Below are 18,179 nucleotides of genomic sequence, written 5' to 3'. Positions count from 1 at the left end.
AACTTATTTGACTGATCTGAGTAACCCTAACATCCTGAACAGGGGATTGCATTAGTATGGAGATAAGTGGAGGAAGATACACAATTAAATTGGATGACTCAAATCTTTGGTAACGTATTCCAAAGAGATGGCAGTGGTGACGCCCGTTGCAACAGCAAAAAGAAAAGAAAAAAGCACATGGCACCTCAAAGACTAACACATTTTTATTCTAGCATAATTTTTCACTGACGAGATCCCATTTTATGCATCTGAATCTCATTAAATCTTCATGCATTTGATGAAGTGGAGTCTGGTCTACATAAAGTTAGAATTCTTGAATGGAAATTTGTTAACCTTTAATAAAAAATATGTCTCCAAACAGGAGATGAGGGCAGTCATGGGTGACAACATGACCTCACTTCCAGGAAAAATCTGGAAGTGATGTCAAGCCTCTCTCAGAGAAGTCAGAAACTCTTTGGTAAAACCATAGATTTCTCAGCAATTCCCAGAGAAGCTAATGTAATTGTTGGGATTATCTGTGAAGTGATGTCATACCATTGACCCCACAACCATGTTTTTAGAATTACTTTTCTCCTGCCACTGCTCCAAGCATGGAATCCCTTGTCCCCAAAAGGGGACTGCCAACTGTACTGTAGGCACTGTTCTGTTTCAGATCACTTGAAAAAAAATGGCATCTTATTTTACTGTGGAGACTAATGAGTATGCATCTTCCCAGAAAAAATGTTAGGTGAAGGGATGATGATAAAAGTAATAGAAAATGTATTGTAAAATTCTGTAATAGTTTTTATAACTTGAATGTCTCCTTTAATTATTGGGCATAATTTTATAAGAAGTCCATGAACAAAATTAGAACAGAGAATACAGCTGTGTAGTTCTTCTAATTTTGTCTTTGGCCTTCTCTGCATAGGATCAAGGTCGTCATTACGCCAAGACTAACTCACAAAGCGGAGCCATCTTGTGTTGTCAAGAACACCCTGAAACCACTGGAGAACTTGATGCTGGATCCAAGGCTAGATTGTTTTCAGCAGAACATGCTCAGTTCCAAGATGATCATTGGTGATCCATCAGTAGATCTCAGCATACGGGAAAGCAGCAGGATTATAAGGAAGCAAATAGGAGGTGCTCAGAACTTGCGGACTGTTGGGAAAGTTGGTTTGAAGAATAAGCCTTTGAGTATTAAAGACAAGATTTCAGAATGGGAAGGAAAAAAGGAGAGTCCATCTCCTGTATCCAACTGGAAGGAAGAAGAACGAGGAGTCAAAGAGGAGATTAGTACATTTTTGGGTGTGGTGGAGAAAATAACCAGGGACAGTGTGGCAACAAGACAAGTGGACTCAAAGAGGGTTATAAAGTGGCCAGTGGCAAGCAAAGAGAATGAGAGAAGAGCAGGAACTCCCAAAAGTGCTGGGCAGCTTGTTGAGAAACAAGTAGACATGAAGTTAAGGGCAGAGGAGACAAATTCCAGTGCTGGGAAAGGCAGTGAGTTGAAGGATATCCAGAAGGAGAACTTGTCAGTACTGAGTCAGGTCAAGAAGCTGGAACAGGCCTTGAAAGGAGGGTCAGCAGAACTACAACCTCAGTTACCGGGTACTTATTACTCTCCACATTGTCTGCAAGAGAAAGCCGAAGAGGGGCAGAGCCCCTCTGAGGGCCAGGAAACTACTAGCAGGCTGGAACTTGGGAAGCGTCTCATCAGCTTGGACTCTGAAACTATTGAGCCGATCTTTGGGACTCTGGAAGAGGTGAAAACGTCTCGTGTGAAATGCAAACCGGGCAGTGAGGAAAATGTATACACAGAGCCAGGACTGCCAGAGAAGAAACCTTTTATCAATCCTCTCCCCAAGCCCCAGCGGACTTTCAAGCATGAGGGCGAAGAGGGATGGGTCCCTCCAGTTAGGAATAAGAGAAATTTGCCCCCTCTGCCCTCTATTCCTCCCCCTCCTCTTCCTTCTTCACCTCCGCCTTCAGCCATCAGCAGAAGACTGAGGAATGGAAAACATAAAACAAATGCTGACCACAGGTATTACTATGCTGTCGTTGATGCTGCATGGTTATGGAGTTTCCCATTATCCCTACAGAGGAATTATTAACATAATAATGGTCTGTTAGTGGATATGCCTCTTATCATACTACTAGTATTTGGGGTGGAGGGGAGGAAGTATGTTTTGGGGTTTTTAATGTGCGTGCACATGTGAGTGTGTTTGTGTACCTGGAAGTCATGGTGACCTCTGGTGACTGTCCCCTACTGGGGGCATGGAGGATATTCAGAGAGGTGGCTGAATAAAGCCTGTCCCTGCCCTTCCAGCTCTGGTATTCCAAGGAGGTCTCCCATCCAAGCGCTTGCCAGAGTTGATCTTCTTAGCTTCCGTGATCTAATGAAATCAGGCTTGTTTGGGCTATCCAGGACAGGCATACTACCAATATTTTGGTTTGGTGTTCAGATGTAGCCAGATAATTTGGATTTGGTTCCAACTCAAACTATGCACTTACAAAATGACTTGGTGTACCAGCTCGTATCTGGCTTCTTTAAACCACAGTAGGGCATACAAGTAAATCTGAGAAAAAATGGGAATAATTTTATCATGGTGCATGGTTGAACTTTATAGAAAGAGAAATAGAGGGTTGGTTGTTGCTGAAATAGAGGTTGCACTGTGGCTCAGTGATAGAACCTCTGCGTTGCATGCAGAAGACCATAGGTTCAATCCTTGTTATCTCCAGTTAAAAGCAACTCAGGCAGCAAGTGCTTTTTTCTTGAGAACTGCAGCCAGTCAAAGTACATGATACTAAGCTAGCTAGACCAATGATCCAACTTTGTATAAGGAAGCTTCATGTATTCATAGTGCACGTTTCGATGCTTTGCTGGAGTTGCCTTTAACTACTACAGTGGAGAAGGAAGGAAGGGTTTTCCAGTGATTGTTAGACACCAAATATCCTTCATATGGTAGAACTGCTAGTTTGGTTTTAGGGAATTTGGAATGGGTTTGTCTTTGTGAAATAAAGGACAGGGATTTAGGCATGTTTTTTTCTGAACTGAGAAATATTCTTTTGGGAAGAAAGACAAAATCATTGCCTTTTTGAAGGGGATCTAAATTCTGAATATTAGCCATATTAAGCTGCTTCATATAGAGTCAGACTGTGTTTATATAGAGTCAGAGTCTGTCTAACCCAGTATTGTCTACTCTGACTGTTGACAGCTTTTCAGTATTGTTGTCGACTTTGGTGCAGCAGAGGCACCCCCTCCACACACACACACCTCACCCAGCCTAGTTCCTGAAATGCTTTAGCTGGAGATAGATGTTAGGGACTGAAGCCGGGATCATCAGCATGCAAAATACATGATCTGTTGTTGAGCAGTGTTTCTAAGTTAAGAATTCCAGTTTCTCCTGTGGGTAGGATTAAATCTTTGTTACCTTTGTTTTTTTTAAAAAAAAAACCCTCTAAGCAACTTGAAAGTGGACTAAAGTGAACTCCACAGCAACATTAAGCATTGTACAAAATTCTGAAGTATTCAGAAGAAGGGACTTAAGCACACTCATACTCTGAAGATGGTGCGGCATTTTTTTCATTTGCTTGCCATTCTGTATGCGGATTTTGCTGAGTTGTAGCACTTCTCCAGGCATCTTTATGGTCAGTGACAACTAGATGACTGGTTTTCAGCTGGTGAGTCATGATGTACAAGTGGGTTGTGCAACCTTGCATGAGGTGCAGGCCTAAACCAGATTTGATGTCACAGGCAGAATTTTGTATGGTGGCCCAGATAATGATAGCCTGACTGTTGATCTCTGTTTGTAAAATGCTTCCTTCCAGAAGCCCTTTGCAGCCAAGAAGGGATGGGGGTTGGGGGGCTTTGGGCAAAAGGGGTGCTTATCTCCTCTTCTGCCAGCTGTTTGCCCTCTCCCACCACCCCAGGCTCTGCAACCCTGTTTACCTTACAAAAGTGGCCCAGAAAGGGGAGATGGGAGTATATTTCAGGGGTGAAGTATCAGTAAGAGTAAGGATTGAACTCCTCTTTCCCACTCTTTTGCAGCAAAGTGATTGCCAGAACCTTGAGTGGCAGGCCTCATTTTGGGCAGGAGCTCACAGGAGTGGAGCTCTGGAACCTCTACATTTTATTGTGCTCTTTCTTTCTTACCCCTTCCCCCCCCCCCCAAAAAAAATACTTGCTTCTGGGCTCCATTGTTGAAACCCCTGTGAGTATTTTGCTGAACTCTAAGATTTGACAAACTTTCTAATATTTCCCCCCTGCAAAAAAATGGGAAAATAACTAAAACATATAAAGCAGACAGATGGACATCTTCATCATGCTGCTGTGGCTGCATAGGAGAAAGCAGTTTTAAAAGTATGCTGGGAGTAAGGTTTTATGATGACAGTGATAATTCAAGAAGCATTTTAAAGTAGATGCTGAGTTGATATAATTTAGTACACCTTCCGGTGATGTCAGGGGTGTGTGGCATATGCAAATGAGTTATGCAAATGAGTTGTGCTAATGAGCTCCGGCACCTTTTTCTATGAAATGGTAGACCGTTGGTCACAAGTGTTCCCATGTAATGCAGAATTTGACCTTTGGGTTTGGAGGGGTTAGAAGCCAGACAGCTTGGGAGTAAAGTATTGCTTACCCTTTGGTGCTTCTACTTTGAGGCAGGTCCAAGCTCCTCGCTGTGTGAGATGGACTAGTATCTTACGTGCATAAGCAAAATTAAGAATATTCAAGCTGTGTCTGGTCAGCCAAGGATCATTTTATATTCTTGGTGGGGAGGGAGGGGGAGATCATGCATGGTTGGTTTAGCCTGGAATGAACATGTGAAGCATTTGATGACCGGATATGCAAGTGGTTCACTTTTATGTTGAGCCCTTACAAGTCACCCCTTGTCCTCCTTCAAGTTGTTCCTTCCCTTTCCCTCTGCTCCTCTCCCCCAAATGCCACAGGAAGTCTTACGAGTTCGAAGACCTGTTGCAGTCGTCCTCTGAAAACGGACGGGTAGATTGGTACGCTCAGACTAAGCTGGCCCTAACACGCACTTTATCAGAGGAGAACGTCTATGAAGATATCCTAGGTAGGAATTTGGGATGTGGCGGTGGATGGGTGCTGACTGTGAGCAATAAGCACTCTGATCTGCAAAACTGGTTAAGAGGTTATTTGATCTCCTTTACTGCTAGGTTTGTTTTAATTCCCATGTTGGAACAGCCCAGGATTGGCCCGCAGTTTAATGAAAATAGCTGCTAGTAACTGATTGTGGGTTTCCTGCTCTGTTCCTTCCTTTTGGTGTTCATAACCTCTTTGCCAGCAGCTAGAACAGAGAACCTGTGGCGGGATCAGAACGCTGGCAGACTTCTTCAACCAATTATATAAAATGCAGATGAATCATCAAAGATAAAAAAACACAACAGCACATACATGTGCTGTAATTTTAATACAAGGCAAATGTTTACAGTTGACTCCACCACACCCTTAGAAGCTGATCCAAAAAATGGTTCACCAGATATCAATCTGCCTACTCTGAGGGAGAAAGTTTCTGTTTTTATTTAAAATATTTATACCTGGCCTTCTCCCCTTAGACTTTAGGTCACTAACGGCACCAGTAAGTTGCAAGGACATAGAGACAATGTTTCAGTACATTAGCAAGATTTTAAAAAAGCCCCCCCAAACCAGTTCACAGATTCAAAACACAGCCAGATATACCAAAATTAAACCTTCTACCCAAGACCCCTGAAATGAAGCTGGGGAGCCAGTTTGGTGTAGTGGTTAAGTGCATGGATTCTTATCTGGGAGAACCAGGTTTGATTCCCCACTCCTCCACTTGCAGCTGCTGGATGACTTTGGGTCAGTCATAACTCTTTCTCAGAGTTGTTCTACTCAAGAGCAATTCTGAGAGAGCGCTCTCAGCCCACCTCCTTCACAGGGGAGGGAAAGGGAAAGGAGATTTGTAAGCCACTCTGAGACTTCAAGTGAAGATCGGGGTATAAATCCAATCTCCTCCTCCTCCTCCTCCTAAATGCTGCAAGCGAAGGCCCCCTTTGCTCCCACTTTAGCAGACTATTCTAGAGGACTGGGCCTACCACAGGGACAGCTGTGATCTAACTGTTGCCATATGCACATTCCAAAGAGAGGGTACTTTAAGGAGAAGGGCATCCGAAGAGCAGCAGGGATGTCAAACTCATTTGTTATGAGGGCCAGATCTGACATAAACGAGACCTTATTGGGCCGAGCCGTGACGGGTTGGGCCAGGCCATGTGTGTACCTATTTATGATTAGGTAGCAGAGATATAAACTTTATAAATGATACAAAACACAAAGATTTTTTTAAAACCCTTAAAACATCCTTAAGATATTAGCACTCATTGGTCTTAAAGGTGCTTTCTTTGTGTTTCTCCCATGGGATTCAGGGAACTGGCAAAGGAAGCTCTGGTTCTTTCCTTCCTTTCCCAGGGGACCAGGAAGGGGAGGAGCCTCAGCCAATAGAAGTAAGAGAGGCTTGGCTCAGTAGCTCTGCTGTGTGATTGGGAAAGCCTGGCAAAACAAGCTGTCCCTCCCTCCCTTCCGCCCCAAGGGAGGAGTCTCAGCCAATGGAGAAAATGGAGGTTTTGCTCTGTAGCTTCTTTGCTATTGAGTAAGCCTGGCAAAGCAAGCTGTTGTGCAGAAGGAAGCAAGAGAGAGGGAGAAGGAAGCAGATGACAGCCAGTTGCTTGGTGGGGGGGGCTGATAGGAGCCCTCTGGGGACTTGATTTGGCCACCAGGCCACATATTTGACACCCCTGGCATAGCTGGTGCTAGGGAGTAAGTATACTAGGAGATATGGTTTGATAAGTATGAAGGCCTTAGGCCAGGGGTGTCGAACTCATTTGTTATGAGGGCTGGATTTGACATAAATGAGACCTTGTCGGGCCGGACCATGTGTCATAAAATGTAATGCCAGGTAGCGGACATATAAACTGTATAAAGGGGGTGCAGACAAACACAATTAAAACATTAGCACTCTTGCAGTATTTTGTTTTACAATCTGATAACTGTCATCTCTTGCTATGACTTATTGCATCAAAAACAGCAGACAATGTCTGTGCTGTACCAATCTTGAATATGCTGTTGTTCAGGTGTGCACATCTATAAGTTGGAAACCTACTTTTGATTTATTGACATTCATTACAAAGATCTCATAGTCAATGCTTTGAGTCTCAGACCCAGAGGAAAACATGAAGCAGTTGGGCATTGTGAGCTTTTGTACATAAATTGCTTCATATGCTGGTCAAGATTATGTGAAGGCGCCATGGCACAGACTGAGGGCTATGTGCTTTTCTGCAAAAATATAGTCTTCTCCAGAAAAATAACTACAACTCTTATGTGGCAGTACAAGAACAGAGACAGCCATGTGCAATGATTAGTATCAGTCTACTATCTGGGAAGTCTAAATTCAAGATCCCCCAATCAAAGGAAAATGTGAAAGAAAAAGCAATGGAAATTTCCTGGGTAAACCTGGGCTATACACACACACACTCAGCCTAATGCTAGCTTGTTGTTGTTTCTCTTCTAAATAGTTCACATACTTTCCTATTGACAAAGACTGGAGGGCATGAATACAATGAAAAAGATGAGGGGAACCCAGCTGCACCCATAACAAGCCCAACAAATCTCCCTCTCTCTGTAGCAAGGCAAAAAGCTCATACCTTCAATAAAGCATTGCTAGTCTTAAAAGTGCTGTTTGTATTTCTTCTGATGGTGAGGACTGGGCAAAGGAAGCTGGAGCTCTTTCCTTCCTTCCCCCAGGGCACAAGGAGAGAGAGGAGCCTCAGCCAGGAAGGAAGAGGGGCTGTGCTCAGTAGCTTTGCAGGGTGATTAGTTGAGTCTGGCAAACTTAATCACCCCGCAGAGCTATAGAGCCAGACTCTTTCATTGGCTAAGGCTCCTCCTCCCTTTGGGAAAAGGGAGGGGGGAGAGAGAAGGATCAAATAAAGGCTGCTTTGCTGGGAGGCTGATCGTTGGGGAGAAATACAAAATGGTGACTGAACACAGCAGGGAAGGGAGGATGAAGCAGACAACAGCCAATTGCTGGAGGGCCTGATTGGAACCCTCTGCAGGCCGGATCCGGGCTGCAGGTTTGACACCTCTACCTTAGGCCATGCAGGGCTTTAAAGGTACTAACCTGCCCTTCGAGTTGAGCCCAGAAGCAAATAGGTAACTAGTGCAGTTGATGCAGCACTGGAGTTGTGTTCTGACCCCAGATTGGAGCCTTTCTCCAGCATTTTGGGGCAGGTGAAGCATTCAAGACATCTTCAGGGGGAGTCCACACAGCAGTTGTTTCAGGACAAGTCCAAAATAGTTAATAAGCATAAAGTGAGTTGTAAACATTTGCCTTGAATTGAAATTGTAGGCCACATTTCAACTTTGTATTTGGTGTTCAGCTGAAATTAAAAGATTGGGTGTGTGGAACTGTGTTTAGACAATGGATGTAGTACATTGTTGTTGGTCATCATTACCCTGTCTAAACTTGGGAGCCACTGTGATCTAATCTTCAGCATAGTTGTTGGTTTCATTATTAACTTTGCTGCCTTCTCCTTTTATTTCTCTCCATTTTGGTGCTTCACCACTCTTTCACCCTAGCCATGTCTTTGTAGTGGGCACCCGGATAAAGTAGGGTTCCCTTTCTTTTTAAAAACACACAAAGGGGAGCGACCTGACTCTGTGTCTGTGCTTTTAACAGCCTAACACAGAATTGAGCAAGGGAAGATTTTTCCTGGCGTAGATATTAGAAAAGCTGCTTACACCATTCAACACTACTGCAAAGCTTGCACTACCAAGCATAGGGCCTGGAGAAGAATAGATGGATCTTAGTCTGGTCCAAAAAGGCAATTCCTAAGTTCTACACACATCAAAAGTGTTATGATTTTCTGTACTGTTTATCAAAGGGTCTTGTGTTTTCTTTTCCAGATCCGCCAGCAAAGGAGAACCCCTATGAAGATATTGAGACAAACAGTCGATGCTTGGGGAAGAAATGTGTTCTGAACTTTCCAGCATCTCCTACATCATCTGTTCCTGGCACACCCACAAAGGTATCCTGGTCTAACCAGAGTGACTTGAGCATCCAATACCTCAAAGTTAAATGTTTTGGTTGGCATTTTTGAGAGGGTGGTGGTGAGAAAAATGATGTCGGACAGAGAATGAAATTGATTATTCATTCTTTGATGTGGTTTCCTATCCTCCATTAACTCCACGATGGAATTAATTTCCTCTTTGCTGACCTTGGTGACTTTAAGGGAAACTATCTAAGCCTGCGGAATCCTGATGGTCTCCATAATGAGCCAGGAATGATGCATTTTCATCTTCCTTCCACTAGCTGCTGTAAGCCCCTCACAAACAAAATCTCATAAGAATGCCACAGTCTTATAACAGGTTTGTGTAGCTGGTAGAGAACAGTGGCTGGGATGGGATCACTTGGCTGGGTTGCTTTGTGGCTAATTGTATTAAACTAACTAACTAATTGTATAAATCTAGTGGCCATTTGGGGGATCTTTGGGCTTGTGAAGACTTCATCACTGGAACCAGGTCTACAGTTTCTCTGCTTTTCCTTCTCCCTCCTCTGCATTTCCCTTTGGTTACAGCTAGTTCCCTAATCAGTCTTCTTTCTCCCTGCTTACACTATAGTGCTCTCTTCTGGAGTTTTCTTTTAAAAATCATTTATTTGCTTCTCTATCTCTCCAGTGGTCTGAGGCACTATTTAAAACTTACAGCCACACACATTAAAGTTATTGAAATCACTGGCAAAAGGGTAGTTGTGAAACGGTAAAATGAATAATCAACAAGAGAGCAGAAAATTAGAATGGATTCCTTGGCAAAGAAGATACAATTGCCCTGAAGCTACTCAATTCACCAGAAGTGTAGTACTACCACAGCTGTGTCCTTATAAATGCTTGAAGGGAATGTAAGCAGAATAGTTGTGAATGTGTGTTGGAAAGCTCAGCAAAATATCCTGATGTGCCCAGCATTGAGTTGCTGTAGTTTAAAGCGTGCTAGCAGGGGCTGGTATGTAGCTAAATTCCTCTTGTTCCCTGGGCACTTCACAGGGGTTGAGAAGGAGCAATGCCAGCCCTCCGTGTTTCCTGTGGAGAAGCCAGCTGTTTGTTGTAGGTGGTAGCTGGCAGCCAGTATCTGCAGCTCAGTTGAAGTTGGGAGTGGAGAAACCCTCACCTCTCCGCCAACTGCATGCTCCTGATCCCAACAGAACTGATGGGGGAATCCTGTCTCGTATTTCTTCCCTTGGCATCCCGTTTCCAGGAGCCCATGGAAGGGAGATGTTGTGGCCTGCCATGGGAACTGGACCTCACACAGAGCTGAGCATCATTACTGACGGCAGCTCCAGGCACTCTGAATTACGGGCAGAGCCCAAGCTGCTGGGGAAATATGCGCAGGTTGCGAGGTGTGCACTCTGCAGTGTGTCACTGCTTAATATTTATTATATTATTAGCCATTAAGTTATGCAAACCAGAAGTCTTGTGTGCTCTCTGTTGGAAAGGCTTGTATTCTGAACAGAAGTTGTGCTTGCTGGGAGGTAAGGAGTCCTGGGCTACTGAAGATAAGGATGGGAAGCATGACAGACAGGGTGAAATTGGGAGGGATTAGCAGCCCCATCTCTGTCATGTGTGGAAACAGGTGTTACTCTGCTGGTAGGGAGAAGTCTTGCTTATTTATGCAAGGTCCAAAGAAGGGGGCAGGAGTAGCAGAGGTGATTCAGTGTGGGCTGGAATGGTTTAAGTGGTCCTGCAGCTTCAGTATAGCCTCTTCCAGTTGGCGCTCGCCAAGCAGATGTTCAAAGACTGGATAGTTCCAGAGGGCAGTTGTGCTGCTCTCCAGTAGAACCTGGACACTTCAGCATATCTGACGAAGGGAGCTTTGACTCTCCAAAGCACATAACCTGAAACCCTTGTTCATCTCTAAGGTGCTATTGGACTCAAACCAAAGACTGGGGAAAGAGTTCAATTTGCTGTTTGCTGTTTTTAACCCCAAAAATGTAAATTAGCTGTACTCACTTAATTTCCAGTTATGCATTGCCAATTTGACCGTTGGCAAGAAATAGCAGCTTGCCAAGGTGAGACAATGCTGTCCTTCCTCTCTGGGTTTGGGAATCTGAGTGTGAAAGGTAAACTTCTGTAGCAGTTACCAGCATATGGAGTGCCTTATCGTTCTTATTTTGCTTATGCTGAGATCACCCCCTTCAACTTTCAGAAGGTCAACCCAACAAACTACATGGCCGAGCCAGAATTTGAACTTAGACCGCCGCCCACGTTTAAACCTCAAAGACTAACCTCTGTACCACAGGAGGCCATGACTGGGTGCCAGGCTGCTGTGTTGCTGCTGAACAGAACCAATCACTAAATGACAGGGTTAGGGCATACACTGGTGTGTGTGTGTGAAGCATGTAGTAGCTGCTGTTGGCAGGCAGTGTGCTGGGCTGTATGCTTCTTGGACCCGATCTGATTCAGAAGCTTCTGTGTTCTCCAGTCCAATGGTTTGTGGTTGCTTAGCTGGTTAGTTTTGTTGCTTTGATTTGTTCCTGTAACATACCCCAAACTGGATTGTGCAAGCAGGGTTATTTTTGCAGTGGGGGGTGAGCTATCTGGGCATACCACCAAGAGTTCTTTTGTCATGCCAAAAATCAGTTGGGGGGGGGGTCTCTCCCATTGTCTTCGCAGACCATCCTGTGAAAATTAAACTTCAGCAGCGGCTTCATTTGGCCAGCACAAATCTGCCAAGAATTCTTGTAAACTGTTGTTGTATGCTCTTGCATTTTGTTGCCTGAAGCTGGTTTTACTGTAGAAAAATGCAGTTTCCCCAGGATACAAACTCTGGTGTTTCCATTTTCCTCTTTCTACCTTCCTAGCTGCTCTCAAAACCCATCTTCTTCCGCCAAAACTCAGAACGGCGTAGTTTCAAGTTATTGGATGTTCGGAAACTGAATCGTGATGGGACAGGCTCGCCTTCCAAAATCAGTCCCCCTTCCACTCCTAGCAGCCCCGATGATACTTTCTTCTCCTTGGGTGATCCTCAAAATGGCAAGAGAAGGCGAAAGATTCCTAAGGTAGCTTTGGGCAGGGAGGGGCGGAATGGACAGACAAAGTTATGAAGGAGAGAATATAGTCAGTTGTAAAAGTCATGTGTCCCTGCTTTAAAGTCTTGACAGCATCGAGAAGCTGGTATATCCAAAACGTTTAATGGTCTGCATGGCTGCATAATGTTGCACAGAGCAAAGAGGGCAGGTTGAATTGTAAAATGTGCCAAGCCGATATAGCATTTGGCATTGTAGCATCTGGCTTTCATGGTGGGGTTTTTTTTTTTAAGACTGCACTTTTTGTCATCAGAGTTGAAGAGAAAAACCTGCAAGTATGTGTGTATGGTGGGTGGGCGTTATCCGAAATGCTTTTGAAATTATGGACTAGTCCACCTAGTCATCCCCCTCCCCCCCCCCCAGTAACAGCTATAATCCATCCCTGACTGTGCACATTGTTTGTAATCAGATGAGGAATTGTTAGTATGACCCAAACAGTAAGTCAGTGCTGCCATGGGTTTCCCTGCCATTTTGTTGCAGCTGGGGAAGGCAAAGGAGGGATGGCTAGTGAGTCTGCCAAGTATCACTGTTTGCAGCCTCAGATACATGGACCTTTTGCCATGTGATGAGGGTCTAATAATGTGAACTGGCCTGTGATTTGGGCTTCCCAGAGCTAGGGAGACAGATTTACAGTGTTGATCTTAGATCCCTCTTATTTCTGTTCTAATTTTATTTATTTATTTATTGAAGGATTCAGGCTTATGTTCCCTAGTCCTTTGAAAGTTCTGGCTATCATCCCTCAGCATTGCCTCAGAAGTTATGCCTTTCTTTAGAGCTGTGGTACTCACTCCACATTTATTTCCATCCCTGGCATAATGCCTGCACTTCAGGGAGACGTACAGCTTACCTGTTCCTCCAATAGCATCTGTTTTAGAGCAGGAATCATCTGTAAGACCCACTAGGCAACAACCTTGCCTACTTTCCTGAAATATGAGGCAGGTGTCACATAGGGGGAAAAGTAATGCTAAATAATTCTTGAGAGAACAGGAGAGCATTTCCTTCTGTTTATAACAGTGGCAGTGGGAGAAGGATGTGTAGGAAATCCTGGATTTTGGGTGCCACCACAGCATAGGCTAGTTCCCTGGCAGATATCTGCCAGGGAACAAGCCTGCATGTGTGACAAATCTGGTGGTAACAAGGGAATTGGTCTTCAGTCTCTAGCTTTAAAAAAGAAATTGAAGCAGAATGACTCCAAAGTGATTATGCATTCCAAATACTTACACACATTCAGTACTTGCAAGCTTTGATTGATTGGTGTAGCAGGGGGTTTTTTTAAGGCCAGCAGATCTGCAGCAGAATCAGATACTGAGGAAAGGCATTTATGAAGGTGGGAAGATGTTCATTAAATTGGTGGAAAAGAGGGAGGAGAAATTAGAGGGGAATGTATGGATTTGGGCAAACTTAATTTTTTGTTTTCCTGGTGTGGGAAGAAGGGGAAACACTAACCCACTCTGCCTCCACTTTATGTTAAGCAGCTGGTGTTAAAAATCAATGCCATTTATGAAGCACGAAGAGGGAAGAAACGAGTCAAGAGGCTGTCTCAGTCTACTGAGAACAGCTCAGGAAGAGGTAAAGATGCTTTGCTCTAAGTATGTTGGTTATAAAGATTCTCTTGGAGCTTAAACTGCACTTTGTGGTTTTGATTGTCTGAACAGTGCACTCTGTGTAACTCCAATCCCCGGGCCTTCCTTTGAGCTGTCCAGTGTTGTAAGAGAGTTACTAAATGGCAGGATTACACATGGGACTGCTGTTGAAAATGGAAGCCCTGTGCCAAACTTACCCCTTCCCCTTTTGTAATGTGAAGCTTGATACCAAGCTGTACTGAAATGGAGGTTGCAGATCTCCCAGCATCTTTCAGATCCCTCCAATTCATCTGTCATCTTCTTTCAAAACTGACAGGAATGTGGAGAGGTGGCCTGATTTTCAATAAGCAAAACTGTGCAATAACAAAATAATTAAACCCTCTTCCCAGCTCCCCATGCACCTGAAATCTAGTTATTCATAGATGCTGGGAGAACTGCAGTGTTCATCTTGACCTGTTTAACTCTTATCCTCTGTCCCGATTCTATTGTTAGATCTGTGGAAAAATGCATCTAGCACTCTGTGCCAGGCTGCAGCCTTAAGCTGGAACAATTGGCCAACTATCTGCACTCCTCAAGTTAACTGCAACAGAGGTGTTGAGGAGCGTGTACCACCCTTGCCATTCCACATTTAGGAATTATGAGCTACATCCAGCCATTCTTTTTTACTTCCTGCTGTCATGGAGATGCAGGAAGGGGAAATACGCAAATAGAAGTAGCTGCTTCTTCCAGGATTCACATCAATGAGAATTTCCTGTCTGCTTTTTAAAAATTCTGTCCTTAATTCTTGCCCCCTCCTCATTCGACAGCTGTTTAGCAGGCAAAATCCTTAAGCAGTGTTCACATGAACAAAAAGCAAGTGGTTCTGGCTATTCCTGTTGGCTGTGCATGTGTTAACTATTTTTACTATGCTTTTACATGGTTTTGCACCACAAAGAAGCTTGGCTCAGTAAAGTTGTGAGGTTGTTGTATAGTTCTCCTCTAGGAGAGAATGGTGTGTTTCTTTCTCAGATCAGGGCACAAACAAAAAAGAAGAAAAAGATATTGGATTTATATCCTGCCCTGTACTCTGAATCTCAGAGTCTTAGAGCGGTCACAATCTCCTATACCTTCCCCCCCGCCCCACAGCAGACACCCTGTGAGGTAGGTGGGGCTAAGCAGCTGCCCTTTCAAGGATAACTCCTGTGAAAGCTATGGCTGACCCAAGGCCATTCCACCAGGTGCAAGTGGAGGAGTGGGGAATCAGACCTGGTTCCCCCAGATAAGAGTCCACGCACTTAACCACTGCACCAAGCTGGATCTTCTTAGAATTGCAGTGGGTTGTTATTGTGGCAACTTTGACATGGATAAAGCAGTTTGAGACTAGATTTGTTTGTGTATCAAAGAACCTTTTGCATTTCTCCCCTTGAAGTTGTCACCATGGCAAAAATCCATAGGCACCATGCTGCATGTTTCACTAGAGTTTCTACATGCCTATGAGGGAAATTAATGGAGGCTCAGAAAGCAGCAGAAGTCCCCAACATGGTACCCATGGGTGCCACAGTGCCTGCCAATGCCTTTTCTGGCACCAACCAAGTGTTTTTAGGCAGTGGGCGGGGCCACATAGAGCTTTTGCCCAGCAAGGCTTCTGATTGGCCATTGGAAATTCATTTATATGCTGGGTTCATGTGTTTCTGAAGTTTCCCATTTCCACCCACATGAAGGACTTTTTCACAGAATTTGATGCCCAAGGCCTGACTCTGCTAGTGGCATTACCCATTTGGCATTCTGTGTACCCAGCATCCCCTTTTAATTGGGCCCTCACTTGAGAGCACCCCCAAGGCCTGCCAAAAGCAGAAGAAGGGGCAGGGCAGGCCCAGACACAGGGTAGGAAAGTGCCCTGCAGCCTGCTAATTTCAGAACAGGGTTTCAAAGCTTGGTTTTTAATCTCTTTTGTTTCTCTCTTTCCTTCTAGTCACAGATGAAAACAGTGAATCTGATAGTGACACTGAAGAGAAACTGAAAGGTGAGAGAGAAGCCATATGTGAGAGAGAGAAAGAAAAATATGCATTTTGACCCTCATCCAAAGCCCTGTAAGCCATGTGGGCCGAACAACTGGATTTCACCAAGTTCATTTCCTTGACTACTTTCTTCAAGACATCCAGATGTATTCTGTGACTGCCTAGACCTGGGGTGTCGAACTCATTTCTTATGTGGGCCAGATCTGACATAAATGAGACCTTGCTGGGCTGGGCCATGTATGTCATAAAATGTAATCCCAGGTAGCTGAGATATAAACTTTATAAAGGACACAAACAAACACAATGAAAAATTTTTAAAAACTTAAAATATGCTTAAAAGATTAGCATTCTTGCAATATTTATTTAACAGTTTCTGATAGCTGACATCTCTTCCTCTGAATTATTTCATCAAAATCTGGAAACAATGTCTGTGTTATAGCGATCTTGAGTATGCTGTTTAGGTTTTGTTCAGTGTGTGTCTGTAGGCTGCAAATCTACTTTTAATTTATTGACATTTATTACAGAAATCTCATGGTCAGTGCTTTGAACCTAAAGCCCATGGGGGAAACATGAAATGACTGGGTATTGTGGCCTGCCAATGGAGAAAATAGAGGGTTTGCTCTGTAGCTCTTGTGCGATTGAGCAAGCCTGGCATAGCATTCTGTGATGCAGAAGGAAGCAAGAGAGAGAAGGGAGCAGTGAGTTGCTCATGGGCCTGATAGGAGACCTCCAGGGGCCTGATCCAGCCCTTGGGCTGCATGTTTGACACCCCTGACCTAGATCAGGGTCAGTGCATGGGAGTAGGTGAAGTAGGCGGTTGCCCAGAGCACCACCTTGCCACAGGGACAGGGGCCCCCTCCCCATCCCCGCTTGCACTGCTTCTGATTCTCCACGTTGTTCTTTCTCGACTCTGAGTAATTGGAGCCAAGAAAGAATGATACACCCCCCCCCAGCCAGCCCTCTCCAGTTTTGAGGGAGCTGGGCAGGGGGTGCACCGAGCATTGTTTTTCGGCTCCGATCACTCAGATCTGACAGAGAACAACGTGCTCCCTGCCCAGTTCCCTCCAAACCTGGAGGAGGCTGGGCGGGGGGCAGCCAAGCGTTCTTTCTTGGCTCTGATTGCTCAGAGCTGAGAAGGAGCCACGCGCCCCCCACACAACTCCTTCCGAACCCATAGAGGGCTGGTCAGGGGGGCATGCCAAGCGTTCTTTCCCAGCTCCAATCACTCAGCCAAGAAAGTGCGGCAAGCATTCCTTCTCAGCTCTGAGTGATTGGAGCTGAGAAAGAACATTTAAGAAAAGTTCGCTGATGCGATGACATCACTTCCGGGTGACATCATCAGGCCTCAGATTCAGTGGGAGCGCACAGGAGCACAGCTCCTGAACCTTTCTGAGAGTTCCACCTCCTCCTTCTGAGAGTTCCACCTCCTTGTCCATTGAATAGTATGTGCAGCTGCATAACAATCCCTGGATGAGCTCCACCACCTATTTTTCTACAAAATGACCTCTGGAGATCGTTGCACCATGCGTGCACTTTGCATGCGTGCGGATGGAGCCTACAGTGCTGGGGGGTGCGGCGCGGGGTTCTCTCTGGAGCAGCAGAACCCCTAGACATTCCACTATTGTGAAAAAAGGAGTAATAAGTTTGGCTTTCTGGCAGGTGTATTCCAAAACACATCTGATGAAGTGAGCTCTGACTCACAAAACCTTTTGCTGGAATAAATTTTTTTAATCCTTATGGTGCCATTGGAGTCTTGTCCTCCTTGTTCCAGTTTGCGCCAGGAGTTAAAGAAGTGGCTCATAAGTTGCCTTGAGTGTGAAAATGAGATATTAGTATACTGTGGGGAAGCGACATTTGGGCGGAAATTGTAGCTCCAGCTTTATGTATTTTTTTTTTCATGTGATGTTTTTAAAATTAGGGAAGCAGCTAAGCACATCCACAGAGATGGAGCACAAAAGCACATATTTCTATAAATGTCTTGAATTTTTGTAAATAAATTTTGAATCCATTTGGCTAAAACTTCTGACATGGTTTGACTCATTGAACTTTGGGTATTCCATTGCTTTAAGATAATTCATGGTACAGCATCTGTGAATATCACATTTTTTCTTAGCCCTTTACCTTTTAGGATTCCAGTTCCTATGACATAATGTGCAGAGGTTTTTGTCCTGATCATGGCATGAAAGATTAGCAAAATATTTAAATTGTGATGAGCACATTGTTGAAAGGGCACTGCAGGGCATTGTGGGAATGGTATGTAAAACAGCCATCTAAAACCAACCCTCCTGGCCTGTTTTTTTGCATAGCTCACAGCCAGCGCTTGGTCCATGTGAAGTCTCGCTTGAAACAAGCCCCCAGGTACCAAACCTTGGAGCGGGATCTGATTGAATACCAAGAAAGACAGCTCTTTGAATACTTTGTGGTGGTGTCATTGCACAAGAAGCAGGCTTGCACGCCATACGTCCCTGAAGTCACACAACAGTTTCCATTAAAGGTGGGAATGCATT

At 44.5% G+C, this 18,179-nt stretch overlaps 1 protein-coding gene across 1 annotated transcript in view; it reads left to right on the top strand.

Annotated features, from left to right (window-relative positions):
* The first annotated feature begins 920 nt into the window (after positions 1 to 920).
* Positions 921 to 18,179, top strand: part of DENND2A (DENN domain containing 2A) — a 367,380-nt gene continuing 350,121 nt past the window's right edge. The window contains exons 1-7 of the mRNA XM_060245665.1: positions 921 to 2,020; positions 4,927 to 5,054; positions 8,921 to 9,042; positions 11,868 to 12,065; positions 13,568 to 13,661; positions 15,627 to 15,677; positions 17,979 to 18,166. Of these exons, the coding sequence (XP_060101648.1) occupies positions 996 to 2,020; positions 4,927 to 5,054; positions 8,921 to 9,042; positions 11,868 to 12,065; positions 13,568 to 13,661; positions 15,627 to 15,677; positions 17,979 to 18,166 (1,806 nt within the window). The 5' untranslated portion in view covers positions 921 to 995. The remainder of the gene's footprint in view (positions 2,021 to 4,926; positions 5,055 to 8,920; positions 9,043 to 11,867; positions 12,066 to 13,567; positions 13,662 to 15,626; positions 15,678 to 17,978; positions 18,167 to 18,179) is intronic.

The sequence above is a fragment of the Heteronotia binoei genome, chromosome 8 (genome assembly GCF_032191835.1).
Source record: "Heteronotia binoei isolate CCM8104 ecotype False Entrance Well chromosome 8, APGP_CSIRO_Hbin_v1, whole genome shotgun sequence".
NCBI classification, from domain to species: domain Eukaryota; kingdom Metazoa; phylum Chordata; class Lepidosauria; order Squamata; family Gekkonidae; genus Heteronotia; species Heteronotia binoei.
The sequence above is the reverse complement of the archived record's forward strand: the minus strand, read 5'-3'. Positions and strand labels throughout refer to the sequence as shown.